The sequence below is a fragment of the Seriola dumerili genome, unplaced genomic scaffold, assembly GCF_002260705.1.
Source record: "Seriola dumerili isolate Sdu_G_001 unplaced genomic scaffold, Sdu_1.0 BDQW01000291.1, whole genome shotgun sequence".
Taxonomy (NCBI): Eukaryota; Metazoa; Chordata; class Actinopteri; order Carangiformes; family Carangidae; genus Seriola; species Seriola dumerili.
This window is the reverse complement of record NW_019174546.1, coordinates 4,930,441-4,944,339: the sequence shown is the minus strand read 5'-3', so window position 1 is coordinate 4,944,339 and position 13,899 is coordinate 4,930,441. Positions and strand designations below refer to the sequence as shown.

The window sequence follows — 13,899 nt, the reverse complement described above, 5'->3', positions numbered from 1 at the left end:
TTTACAGTGTTTCTTCTTTTCTTACCTTGGCTATCTGAACACACCAGTTGAGCAGGTGCTGGGAGCCTATATTGTCCTTGTTCTCTTTGACATAGTCCAGCAGGCAGCCGTAGGGCATCAGCTGGGTGACGAGCTGCACCGTGGAGGTCAGGCAGATGCCGAGCAGACGACACACATGGGGGTGTTCCACACTGGCCATCACATAAGCCTCCTGTAGTGTGCATGTAGACATACAAATGAGTTGAGCCTTTTTTTTTTTTGGCAGTGTATATATCTTTTTTTTGAGGTGGCCAACCAACAAAACAACTCCCTTCTCTAGTGAATGGTTTAAAGAATGACTGTATTTCATATTGATGCATTTAAGACGAAAAAGAAATCATTCACTTAATCAATATTGATGGAATTATACACATTTATCCCAGAAACTGATAGCCTGAGAAACACAACATTTGTGGAAAGTCCAGTGTTGAGCGATCAGTTTTTTTTTGGTTTTTTTTTGGAACAGGCATATCAGTCATATTTTATGTGGCTAGCTGAGAGTGGAAACTCTCATTCATCATATCAGAAAAGTGACTTAGAGAGGAAACCATGGGGATAATCCACACTGGCCACCAACAAAAGGCTTCCCACAAGGAGACCTTTGCAAACAGCACTTCAAACCTAGCTTTATTTGGTAGGTTTCCTGCCATGAGTGAATTAATTGTATCCCAAATATTTTCCATGTTTCTGTAATAGACATGGAAAATATTTGAGATACAATTAATGCACTCATGGCAAGAAACCTACTAAATAAATCAGCATTATTCATTAAATAACCACTTCATTGCAAGGAGCTCTGTAATTCTGACAGTCTGAGAAAGAGACATCAAAGCAGTTTTTAAAAAAAAAAAAACCTTTCTCCTTTAAAAAGCAAGACTCAGCGGTCATGAGGACGTGCGTATCCAGCACAACATCCGGATGTGCAGTGACTGAGCAACGCAACCACAAAATCACAGGATCTGAGATGCACATTCAGCCGTTTGTAAAACGCATTTCAAGCAGGCTGACTTCTCAGCGTGGCTCCAGGACTGCATTCCTTTCCAGAACACCTCAGCCTTGGATTACACACCAACACCCACACACAGCTTTCCAATGAATAAATCCCATTCCCATCAGCCTATAAGAGGGTCACCGTGTAGAAACATGACACATTCTCCGTTAAAAGGAAAATAGGCTGCTACAGGTGCTACAAATGACAGGATACATTAGTGAAATCGACATCTGGCAAGGAATAATTGTCACTCACTCTTCTCTGCCTTTTTAATCAAATCACAATATTGTGATAATTACTAAAAAAAAAAGAAAAAAAAAAAAAAAGAAAAAAAGGTGTTTAGAGTTTCTAACTTTCATATTTCCGCTGCCATTTCCCACAAGCAGCACACCCTTCACTGGAGTGGTTTGGGAAATAACATTTTAAATGAATCGCTGCTTTAGTTCTGACTCAGTATTACTGTAAGCTCAGTCCAAAAAAAATACCACATAAATCAGTGAACCTACGTCCAAGATCTCTTTGTTTGCTTTTGGTGATGTGGCCTCTCTCAAAACCTTTATGGCCACTGGGATCTTCACGTCCTCTCCCTCTGGAACCCACAGGCCCTGTATGGACATAAGTGTGTTATTTCACAGGCTTTAATCACACCTGAATCATCAAGGGAACACAAGTGCATACATACAAATGTTAGTATATACAGTATAATTGCAAAGGTTGACGTTCATACAGTGCACCCAAACACTTTGTATTCTATACTTGTGAGGACCCTAAACCCAGCGGGTGGAAAATAACAAAGTACATTTACTTAGGTTCTGTTTTGAGGTACTTTTACTTTGAATTTATGCTACTTTCATACTCCTCTACTACATTTCAGAGGGCAATGTTATATTTTTTAGGTATCTGACCACTCTGTTTTACTTACAAAACATATGACGAGTTAAAATGTTGCATTGTCTTAGAATAAAATACCCAACAGTAAATAAACTAGTTAAATTTAGCTCCACCTAAATGAGCTAAAATGCTGCTTACACCTAGATAATATAATATAACACTCTGACAGGGTCCAATCTGTCACCTAATGCTAATATTTTTGTACTTCTACTTCTATGTCACTACTTCTTTCACCACTGAATGAACCTAGCCTTAACCGTCACAACTAAATACCAAACCCCAACCCGAACTCAACCCTAAATCCAACCCTATAACCAAGTCTTAACCCTCAAATAGCCCTTTGGAAAAAATGTTCCTTACTTTCCAAAATTGTCCTCACCCTCAAGGTCTAAAACTGCAGTTAGTCCTCTCAGAGACAGAAATCCAAGAGCACAGACACACACACAGAGTTGTTTTTGTACTGTAAGTAAGAACATTGTGTTGACCTACATCCTCTCTCTGTGGAGAATTATCCCAACCTTAATCTTAAACTGACCCTAAAATAAACTTTGAACCTCATGGAGATCAGCTTTTTGTCTGCATATATCCCCACAACGACACTGTGTGAACATGTATTGTGATTGTGATTGTGAAATTGTGATTAATGAATGAATTAAATATACACACAGAGCAGGAGAGAGCTCTAAAAGAGAGAGTGAAGTCACTCGTGCGTGATCTGGCAAGTCAAAAATGTGTCTTTTAATTGAAAAATTGACGACAGATGCGCGAGAACACTGACGGGTGTTGGTCATGTAGACTTGGCTCATGCACTATTCCTGAGCTCCAGCTTGTGGAAAACTCAGCACTGCAGTGCAATTTGGAAAACAAGGTGTTTTTTACACACAACCCTGAGGCGTGTTGTTACCTTATAAACTGTACCAAAAGCCCCTGATCCCAGCACTTTGATTTTCTTAAACTCTGGCTCTTTCAGGATCCGCAGCAGAGCCTGGTTCGGTGCCTCTCCACTTGGAGTCAGAGGTTCGACCAACTGGAAAAAAAAAAAAAAAGGACTGAATGTCTTACAATGTCTTACCTCAAAAACAGCACCAGTGATTGGTTAACAATGCACTCTAGCGAGTCAATACTCAATACAAAATACCATAACAATCTAATACTGAAGAAGACCGTAAGATATTAAAAACTGTAATCTCTGCATACTGTACTCTACAAGCATGGTATCTCACTTCCCTCATCTTACCTCTCTCTCTTGGAGCAGTCTGCGCATTGTCCTCTTCCTCTTAATGTGGCGTCGGCGTAGCAACACGAAGACAGACAGGCCTGCAATAAGAACAGCCAGCAGCCCACCAACTACACCAGCTGCAATCATGGAAAGACCAGAAGAGCTGAAAGACAGGTGGGAGTCGATTTCAGACCGCAGATAGAAACCAGAGCACATTTGTGAATTGAATCAACAAGGAGAGATGAGATTAGAGTGTCGAACTTAGGCAAAGCCAGTGTATCCTTAAGCACTGATGAACACTGTTACTGCATTTACTCACCTTTTAATCTGGCAGCCTTCAAGACCAGGACCAATGCACCTGTAAAGAAATCAATGCAAAGAATCTGATGTAACTATACTGTTACTGTGCCTTCACACTACAAATTCCCCAAACCATCATAAGTCGATTGATCTCCTACAAAGTTAAACACATTTAGGGAAATGCTTTGCAATCGGTGTCCACCAATCACTGTTGCCACACCTGTTTGATTTCACGAAAAACCGCTCTGCTGATTACAGCCAATAAAAGCTCTCTGGAATATATTATGAGTCTATAAGACTAAATGTATAAATCACATTTGTGAATACCACAATTTTATGATTAAAATCTGCATGAATGGGGGGGGGGGCAAATGTTATTGAATTCATTTATTGATTCATGTGATCAATCTCATAACAGAAGCCGTGACTTCTTGATTTAATGGCTCTCCAGCCTCTACTTCAAAAGAACACAAGAGGACAATGACCAGTTGATACATTTCTTTATTTGGACTCAGACTACAGAGTAAATGCAATGTCTGATAACCATCAAGATGAAAGTAATAAGTAGCAGTAGTAGTAATAAGTAAAATGAACTGTGCGATGAGTTGGCAATCGTAGGAGAGAATATGTTACGGCTTATTACACTACGGCTATACGACTTCTTTGCGACATGTTGCGTGTTATATTATGTTGTCTTGTGTCATGGATGTGTCTTGCAGGAGGCTCTGCATAGAAGCGCTCTTTCTACTTTACTACCTGATAAATCCTCCACAGTGTTCCCCATTCATCCCCTAAATCTGTCCACCAGAGTTTCATAACGAGCCGAAGATTTAGTCACACTTCCCATCGTGTAACGTAAAATATTTCTAACATTGTGATTTGTGCCGTTACATCACCAGCGCGTTGATTCGCTCAGCCCTTCTTTGTCCCTCAGGACACACAGAGCTGCTGCCTGTGTCAGGCCTGGGCTCACTGGTCAGTCACAATATATAATCAACTGACCGCAAACAGAATCTAACTCTGTGTGCAACACTGTGCCATTATAATAGCAATACGCCAAGGTGCAAGTGCGCCTGGCTTTTAAAGGGAATGTGAGATGGCACTGTGATTGGTTTATTGGATGTTACGCCAAAAACACTCCCATGAATAATTGGGAGATTAAGTGCAACCCATTTGAATCATGCGCCTGATGCCACGTTTTTTTTCACTGTTTTAAATAGCAAAAGTGACACGGACACGCCCTAAATGCATGTACGCCAGGAGCTTCAGACCATGTGCTTCTGATCATTAAAATAGAGCCCAATAAGTCCTTTTGATGTTACTTTTCTTATATAAGAAACGATCACATACCAATACAGAGGCAGTCATATTGTTACAAAATGGAGATTTAAATTATTTTCTCCAATTTGCCCGGTTGTCCATTCGTTGATCCTCTGGAGCTGACCCTTTGTTGTGCATCTCTCTGACATGCTAAAAAGCCCGTCTGTTTATGAGAGAAGGGTCCTTTGTCTCCGTTTCCAATCAATTTGATAGTTTGATGATGGGAAGAGTAAGAAAATGTCAATTCGGCATGTCCTTACTGTGAACTTCTTTAATGGCTTGTGACTGATGCCAGACCAGGTATGTCCACTACACCAGTGATGTAGCTATGAAACACAAAACTAGTAAAAGAAAATCAGGACTTGTTAAAAGTTGCACTGGACAGTTGCAGAGACCTATTGCACACACGGTGTCCCCAAACCACTTCCTTCCGCAACCATCAACGATCACCATGGCTGACTGTTGATAGTCCACCACTCTGAACACATTAGGTCTGATTTCATTCCTGTTAAAGTTATTATTGCTCTGCTATATAATGCAGATGTCTATCCATTCAAAACTGAAATGAATGGAGATTAATGGGAGCCTAGAAAGTGCAAAAAAAATAAAACACTGAGGAAACTACAAAGCCATGGTATGCTTTGGAGAAATAATTGGATTTGTTTACAAGAAAATGCTATGGTGCTTTAATCTTAGTCCATAACAAATCTCCTAAATTGTTCAATTTCTACATTTGCCTCATGTTTAAAATTCGCTTCTCTCCAACCCGTGAACCACAGCCGACCCTACTGGCTTACACAAAGTTACTGCATCAAAATTACCACAGACAAATGTTTGCAACACAGGGACGTGTGCTGCCAGTTCTCAGGTCGAAGGAGCATTGCTTTTACCCTTGAGTGCAGTTCTTGTGGCATAGCTGGCACACTTTCATCTCATCTGCGTATTTCCACACTAGCGCGTCGTCCTCTCCTGGCACACCTTGGGGACAGCGAGACACACAGAACAGTCCATCCTTGAAGCTGCCACACTTAGTACAGTTTCCAGAACCCTGAAAGTAAAAAAAGAAAAAAAAAAGAATCATGTTTACAACCCTCTTGAGAGGAGTAGTAAATATTATGTAAGCTGCACTGCCTTTTAGTAGTAATTTCTCAAAGAAAGTTGCATCTCTCTTCCTCATAAAGATGCCAGTGTTAAGGCAATGAAAACCACACATTCATGTTATGGGCCTCAGTTTAGGCCAGTACAACTCCTCCAGTCCACTGCTAAACCTATTGCAATCAAATGCTGTAATTTGATACTTTCACTAAAACTCCCTCATTATCAACATGTCTACTTCTATATTTGGCTGCATTGCATTATGGTCTATCAAGGCTGCTGCTGATGGAGAAATCAGTAGCGCCAACTCTTCTGGAATGGATTTCATGCTGCGTAATTGTTAATCTGCAGTGCTCTTTGATTCTGAGTGACTGACACAAAAACATGACATTTATTGTTGACATTCAAAGCTGTTTCACAAGATTTCTGGGGGTTTTGTTTTTTTTTTTCATGGATGTTTGCAATGACAGTTTAGTTGTCGGTGAGACACATACAGGCGCACTGCAGGTTGCAGTCCCATTCATGCGCTGACACTCGGGGTGACACTCCATGCAGGTTTTATTCACAACTGCCTCCCGTGGCTCTCTGCAAAAACCAATAACAAAGCACCTCATTTCAAACAGTTACATGTGAACTGAAATTCTTGATCCCTTCTTTGAGGGCAGAAGTTAAATTGTAAGCATGTCGAGATTCAATGTTTGACAGAGACCTTGACAGAGATCTGCAAAGATAAACACACGCCATTTCAGCTACACTGTTTGTCTTATATCTACTGGAGGTTTAACTTCAAAATACCTTGGATCAGATTTGGTCTTAGCGTTGCTTTCAATAACAAATCCCCAAACTCGTCCAATGTCACAGTCTAGAAATGCTCATGGTATGAAAATAGACTTTGGAGGAGTTAACAGCAGAGAACACAGATCTGATGTTCAGGCTGTTTGTTTGTCTAAAATAAGGATCACTGCATTTCAGAGCTTAAAAAAGGGAGTAAAACCCAGATTCCTCCCTTACCCCTCAAGGATGTTGCAGGAGTCAACACAGCTCCCATCACGGCTGTAGTCACGGCAGGCGAAACACATGTCTGGGCCAGGACCCCAGCAGCCGCCTATGGTACACTTCCTGTCACACGTGTTGTTACTCAGAGCTGAAAACAAACATATAATCTGAAGAGAAGATCTTTCCCACATAATTATCCAATTCTGAAATTAGACTCGGTTAATTAAATCCAGCTCGTGCATTGAATAATCACATGTTACACAACAAAACAACAAAAGGACCTGACTGATTTAGGTGTGGGAAATGATATTCAGTTTACCACATGTGGTAGCATGAGCATTTTCCTCCACAGTGGCACTTTGGCTTTCCGATTTGAAGAGCCCCTCCCAGTGGCTTTTATTGGTGTAGCACAGGTTGCGGTTCTTCACGATGACCACGTCGCCATCACTGATTTCTTTGAGCGAGCGAAGGCCCAGGTAGCTGATATCGAGCTGAGTCATAACCACACTGCGGCTTCCACTACCAAAGGAAAAAAGGTGGAGCAGGAAGAGAAGAAAAAAGGAAAGATTTAATAAGAACAGTTGGTGTTGAACTGTTGTTCCTTGTGATCCAGCGGTCGTGAATCCTCAGGGGGTCTTTACAAAGGGACATACCGTTTAGTTCGTCCTCGAATGATCTCCAGATTCTCAAAAGGACTGAGTGAGTTCATGCTCGTTGGCCATGTTTGAATCCACAAGTACCCTGAAGCAACAAATGGTTTGTTAATTGTGAAACTCCTTAGTGTGCCATTTAGTGCGTCATGCATTACTCAGCTCTTACGCAGGCTTACCAGTAATTTCTTTAACTGTCTTAAACACATCAAGCTGGGCAGGATCCATCTTTGGTGTTTTGGTATATGTATCCCTACAAAATTAGAAAATACATGTTTGTTTTTATTGGTAAAGGTGCCCAGTGATCTATTGCAGTTGATACAGGTGATATAGGTGGGCATGAAGTCCGCAAGTGCTGTTCCTTACCCATGAATTGAGGTGTGGATGATAGCAATGTTCCCATTGATTTTGGTGCAGTTTTTAAAGGAGTCAATGTTGGTGGCATTGATAGACAGGGTGTGAGTCAGGTCTCCCGTTCCAAGACCATTACACACTGCAAACCATGAAGAAAACAAAAATCAGTACAGAAACTATTTCAAAGCTCTTGAGATTATTCTGATCGTGGGAATAATCTAAACCAGAGTGAGCAGGGCTTTTAAGAGGAGGCAAACTGTGTCTAAAGTAGTATTCAGACCATTAACTGAAGTAAAAGAAGCAATTCCACAATTCAAAATTAAATGAATAAAATGTACTTGAAGTATTCATTATGCCTCCGGTATGTTCCCCTTGGATTATTATTAGTGATACATTAACATGAAAGTAGCATTAGCATGTTGCTGCTGGGCAATGTGGAGCTAATTCTAACAATTTCACATGCTATTCGATAGTTTATCTATATGAATGTGTCATATTTAATTACATGAATACACGGCTTGTGTCTTGCAGCTGCCTTTGAATTGTAATAAACCACAGGACTCAAGTAAATGTGTTTAGTTACATTTTATCACTGTAAACTGTGTTATGCATATGAGTCAGGAAGAGTCCCCAGGTTGCACAGAGAGACAGCTCAACTCCCTACCTTTTGGACACAGTCCATCACACTTTGCACACTTCCTGATTCCTCCCTCGTCCACCTCATATGTGTTACCACTGCATGTCCGCACACAGGCTCCATGATCAGTCACAACATAGTTATCTGGAATCATTGCAAAACACAAGAAATCAAATCACACCTAAATGTACTTTTCAGCCATAATAACTTGCATGAGTTATACCACCAGTATCACTACAGGCACATAATAACACTGCAGGCTATACAGTTCAGTATTGACTGAGTAATACTGGGAAAGACCTGTAGAAGTTAAACTGAGAGAGAACAGTTCTTGCATTAACACGCCCTGAAACTCAATCATTTTCTTTCCTTGTTTATACAGTTTATAATTAAACTGCAACTGTGCACTGTAACTACTGAATGTCTAACAACCCTGAAGGACGACCCGGGCACTTGTTCAGCATACCACAATGTGAAAGAGCTCGTAATCATGCATGATAAGTTTCACATTGGCCAGTGAGGCCGACTAGTTTTATTTTATTTATCTTGACTGTCAAGGCAACAGCTACTGCGCACTAATAAATATATCAGTGTCTAAGAGGACAGAAACTTCAGGAACAATTTTGGCTAACAAATACCAAAGAACTGAAAATAAGTTTGTCTGTTTAGTCAGTCTTACGTGGGCAGCTCTTGACACAGGTGGCCCCGAAGTTGTACTTTCCATGTGGGTTAGGTACCAGCTGGTGCAGGTTGGGGTCGTAACGCATGAGGCCCGGGCAGGAGTCCTTACACACCCCGTCATCCTGGAAGTCCCGGCAGGCCTGCAGCACAAACAACAGTCATCCAGTACACAGGGACCAAGTCACACTAATGATAACACCGCATTCCTCTATCACAGGCTTGGCTTAATCCTCAGAACTGCACAGAGAAGAGGGAGAGCAGACGCTGATACTCCAGGCACTGCCAAATGAAAGATTTAATCAGCAGTTATGTGTCTCATTGGTACTGAAACCAATAATAACACTTCTGATCATAAAAACAGATGCTGCTGAGTGAGGGCTTTGTTTTGTTGGAGGCTTCTCATCCAAATTTAAAGCAGAAGTATGAAACATTCAGTTTATTCTGTTGTTCATGCTGCTCTGTTTCCCAGCTCCTTGATCATATCATTAGTCGTGTCCCGCACATGACGGCGTCTTTCTCTCACCAGACAGTCGGTGGGCCGCGGTCCTGTGCAGCCCGCAGCACAGTGCTCATTACAACAGTCGCTTGGTGACGGTCCTTTGCATCTCTTCGAGCACTGCTGTGCACAGTTCAGCTTTGTTACTGGAGAAAAGAACAAGAAAAAGTCAGTGGAGTGACCAGTAGCAGCAAGTTGTTTTTCATTTTTCATTTTCAGGCCTTATTAAAGCTGTGAAGAATATTTCCTGACAAGTTTTTCGTGTTTCACCACACCATATACAGGATACTGTGAACTAACCACGATAAATCAACTTAAACACGTTCCAGATTTCAGCTTTAATACAGCGTATGCACTTGAGTTCTTTAATGGTAAAATGATAACACAGATCAGAGCTTACAAGTCTGGCAATTTTCAGGCCCAGGAGCCCAGCATGAACCATTGAAGCAGCTTGAGTCACATGTGTTACCTGTAAAAAAAAAAAAAAAAGACCACAATAAACAGTCAAATGTTTACTTCACACCCTGCAAATTCTTTATCAATGCACAATGAATGACTTTTGCAGCCTTCGTCTTTTGCTGTAAAATGTGTTACTTACAAAGTGGATTTTTGCTAGCCACTGGGAGCTCCATGCTGGGATGGTTGTCAGCGTTGACAATGTCATACCACTGTATTGTATCCACGTTGCACAGCTGGTTGGTCTGAAACTTTACACCTCCTTTAAGAATTTCTGCAAAATAATGTCAATTGAATAAAATGACACAGTTAATTTTACAACAGGCCAAGATTGAAATATTTAGATTTTTATTATAACACAAAGATTCTATAGAAAATATTCTGCCATAGAAAACTTGAAAATGCGGAGCTGGACTGACCTGTCAGGCTGGTCAGAAGAAGCTCTTGGGTGCCCTGACCTGCAGGTTTGTCATAATTGGCGAGAACAGAAAGGGCAAACGCTCCCTCATAGAGGGAATGACCTCGAATGATGCGCAGGTTCTCCAGAGGAATCCTGGGAGCTGTGTTGAGGGCGATCAGGACGTAGCCGCCCACTTCTTCAATTGACTGTGGAAGGAAAAAAAAAGAGAATAAAAAAGCTGTTTGTTGTGGACTCAGGTATAAATGTGCAATGCTGTTGAGCTGAAAACACACATTTATTATTAAAGGATAAATATTTGGTTTCAGAACTGGGTAGGCAATGAAGTTAGAAAGCAACAGATGAAATGAAATAAAAATAAAGACTGAACTTATGTGAAGGTTATTTCCTGCATATCTGTATAAACCTTAGGACACTATATGGTGAAACTGGTAATCCCTAACAATTGTCATGTAAATGTAATGACACATTGTCACTTTTAAATCACAATACAGATTAAAGGAAGTTGTTTTTTGTTTTTTCAGCCCTGACTGTACTAGTCATCCTCCCAGGCTGCACATGGCCCCATCCAGCTCCACCACTCTGAGGGTTAGGGCAGTAATGTGTGTAGAGAGGTGAAAGTCAGGGCCAAAAAACAGCTATTATGACAGCTGAGCAGGTAGAATAAAAAAAAAAGAAAAAAAGAAAAGAAAACAGTGAAGAGGGAACAAAAATAGGATTTTTAAAAATAAGAGGGACACATCTCCCCCCACCATCCCCAATGGAAACTCCGTCCTTGAAACTCCTGCATGATATCTGCTGACTGCATGTTATTTCTGTTTGTGTGTGTGTATGTGTGTGTGTGTGTGTGTGTGAGTATGTGAGTGTGTGTGGTCCCTCATAACATCTGCCCAGTGTTCACAACCTTGTCGTTGCAGCTGGAGTTCAAGCAAAGCTCCAAACCAGAGGGTTAGAAACGCGCTGAATCATCTGCCACTACGGACTCACTCACTCTCCGTGGATTTTAATTATCTGAACCGGAGCGATAAGAGCAGTGAGGAGCCTGCGAAGATCCAAGACACAGATTGTCTGGGGAAACAGGCTTCAGACCACCAAAGAGAAAACTAAAGAAAACGAGATAATAGGAACCTTTCCCAGTCTGTGCTGTGCATGTCTAACCTCCACCGTTAACAGAGTGCAGTCTTTACCCTGAGGAAGGACAGGTCACGGTGTTCGTCCATGTAAGTGACTTCCAGGTTCTCCAGGACCACAGTGCAGTTGCTGTAGGTCTTCACCATGTTCAGGTAGTGGTCTTCTTTGGACCCCAGAAGGTTTAAGCGGTTGGTGATGCCTTGGCATACTGCAGGGAAAGACAAAAAAAAAAAAAAAAATCTGTCAAACATGTCTGAATGTTATTTGAAACACATGATTCTCACTGTGTGTAAATCATCTGGAAATAAATGCAGTGTCACAAAACCAGTTATCCAAAGCCCCATGGTGCTATCACTCAGAAACATCCACTGCTTATGTAACATATTGGCTCAATTTATGACTTTCTGTGTGTGTGTGTGTGTGTGTGTGTGTGTGTGTGTGTGTGTGTGTGTGTGTGTGCGCGCGCAAGTGTCTCTGTTTGTAAATGCGGTCCGAGCAGTCATAACTTGGCCAGCTTTCATGTGAAAATAAGTGATCTGGGTAGCATCTACAATAGGAATCGAATCTCAGCGACAAAGCGAGTTCTGGCTCATGTGTCAAAGTGAGCTGGCTGTATTTATACTGGCAGAGGCCGCAGTCTTTCCACTGCTATGCAGGCTTGTTAAAACAACCACTGCAACCAGCATCTCCAAGGCTGTGTCATTTTGGAGAAAAGATTTGGTGTGTCACAGATTCCATGAGATTTGCGAGTCTGTTTCTTAGGTGGGGGTAAGGGATCTGTAGATCTCTAAATCTCATAATTTATAACGGTCTCAATAAATAGTTGAAGCGTATCTGATTTTAAGGGCAACATGACTAAATAACAATTTAGGGTTTGAATCAAATGCTGATCCACGCGCTTTCTGTTCCAGTAACAACAAAGGCAGCGATAGAGAGATTCACAGGACTACAATCGTGGGCTGATAGTGACCTATTTGGCATTATATAACTAAATGTTTGGATAAGGAAGGCAGTATTACTGATAAGTCCTGTGGATACTTAAGGCTCTTTCTTAATGAATGCAGTCTTTAGAGCAAGTATGCGCGTCAAGTCGTCTTCCTGTGTTCAGTCGTCCCAAGCTGGTCAGACAGGTTCTGACTGGCGCTGAGGAGAGAGTCAGCTGAGTTCAACACTGTGAACACCCCTCCGACGCACACACAGCCATACATACGCACACATTAACACTGTGCACACACATAATGAGCATATAACTGATTTCTCTCCTTTGAGTCTTAATTCATGGGTTGACTTGAGCAACAGGTTGAGAGAAAAACAAAAGATTCATCCTCCCGTGTATTTCAGAAGAAATTATGGTTCTGGTGTAATGTCTCCCGGGTCACATTCCACAACGTGTCTGCTCTTGACTGCAAGGAAAGGCCAAAACACACGCTCCAAATTCTGAGACACACCTCGCGACACCACATTGTACATAACACAGTTCATTTAACTAGAAACTGAAGGGGGGGAGGAAAAAAGAAAAAGGAATGATATCATCTTTGAGCTCAGTCAAACTAGTATCAAAAGCCAATTTTTTTTTTGTACTTTTCCTCTTCCACTGTGCATTTCTCACTCAGGTTATTGGGCCGTGTGTTCACACAAAGCGACAGAGAGCGGCACCGAATCACTGAGAATTAGGCAAAAAACAGCTGTCTCCCACCCTTCCTCTTCTTCCTCCTCATTAGCTTGTCCCTGAGGGATCTCCCTGATATGAACCCTGTGGTCCAGCAGCCTAACGCCCAGGCAACAGAGGCAGGCCAGCGAAAGCAAGCTGACCGTTTTAATTAGAGGAGCCATGTGAGATGTAATTAGCCCCTTAATTATTACTCAGACTGAGAAACCAAACTGTAATAAACAAAAAGGTTGTCATGACTGTGCAGCTGTGAATATTAATCAATCTGATTTGGACATCCCCAATGGCAGTTTGCTAACAGGGATGCTAAATCATGGTTAAATGGTTTGGCTGTTGTGCCATGTACATACAGTACATCTACACATACAGTACATACAGCCTGTTTCCTGCCTGTTCTGTTAATATTTATGATGACCAGTAAAGGCTGCAGGTGAGTAAAGTTTCAACAAACTTCCTCTAACTGAAGTTCATACTTGTGTGGCGCACAAGGAAGAAAAAAAAAAAAAAAAAGAATTGATTGCTCAAGCAAGCAGCAGCAGTGCTGTCATGGTAAACA

General features: G+C 41.5%; 1 protein-coding gene across 1 annotated transcript in view; it reads right to left on the bottom strand.

Annotated features, from left to right (window-relative positions):
• The window catches only part of egfr (epidermal growth factor receptor), a 42,252-nt gene that overhangs the window by 9,738 nt on the left and 18,615 nt on the right, over nt 1-13,899 (bottom strand). Inside the window, exons 2-20 of the mRNA XM_022758305.1 lie at nt 11,731-11,882; nt 10,545-10,731; nt 10,268-10,399; nt 10,070-10,138; nt 9,697-9,815; nt 9,172-9,313; nt 8,520-8,636; nt 7,868-7,994; nt 7,681-7,754; nt 7,505-7,592; nt 7,171-7,370; nt 6,867-6,999; nt 6,350-6,440; nt 5,651-5,808; nt 3,460-3,498; nt 3,159-3,303; nt 2,826-2,948; nt 1,537-1,635; nt 26-211 (exon numbers count right to left, since the gene is read on the bottom strand). Of these exons, the coding sequence (XP_022614026.1) occupies nt 26-211; nt 1,537-1,635; nt 2,826-2,948; nt 3,159-3,303; nt 3,460-3,498; nt 5,651-5,808; nt 6,350-6,440; nt 6,867-6,999; nt 7,171-7,370; nt 7,505-7,592; nt 7,681-7,754; nt 7,868-7,994; nt 8,520-8,636; nt 9,172-9,313; nt 9,697-9,815; nt 10,070-10,138; nt 10,268-10,399; nt 10,545-10,731; nt 11,731-11,882 (2,381 nt within the window). The remainder of the gene's footprint in view (nt 1-25; nt 212-1,536; nt 1,636-2,825; nt 2,949-3,158; nt 3,304-3,459; nt 3,499-5,650; nt 5,809-6,349; nt 6,441-6,866; nt 7,000-7,170; nt 7,371-7,504; nt 7,593-7,680; nt 7,755-7,867; nt 7,995-8,519; nt 8,637-9,171; nt 9,314-9,696; nt 9,816-10,069; nt 10,139-10,267; nt 10,400-10,544; nt 10,732-11,730; nt 11,883-13,899) is intronic.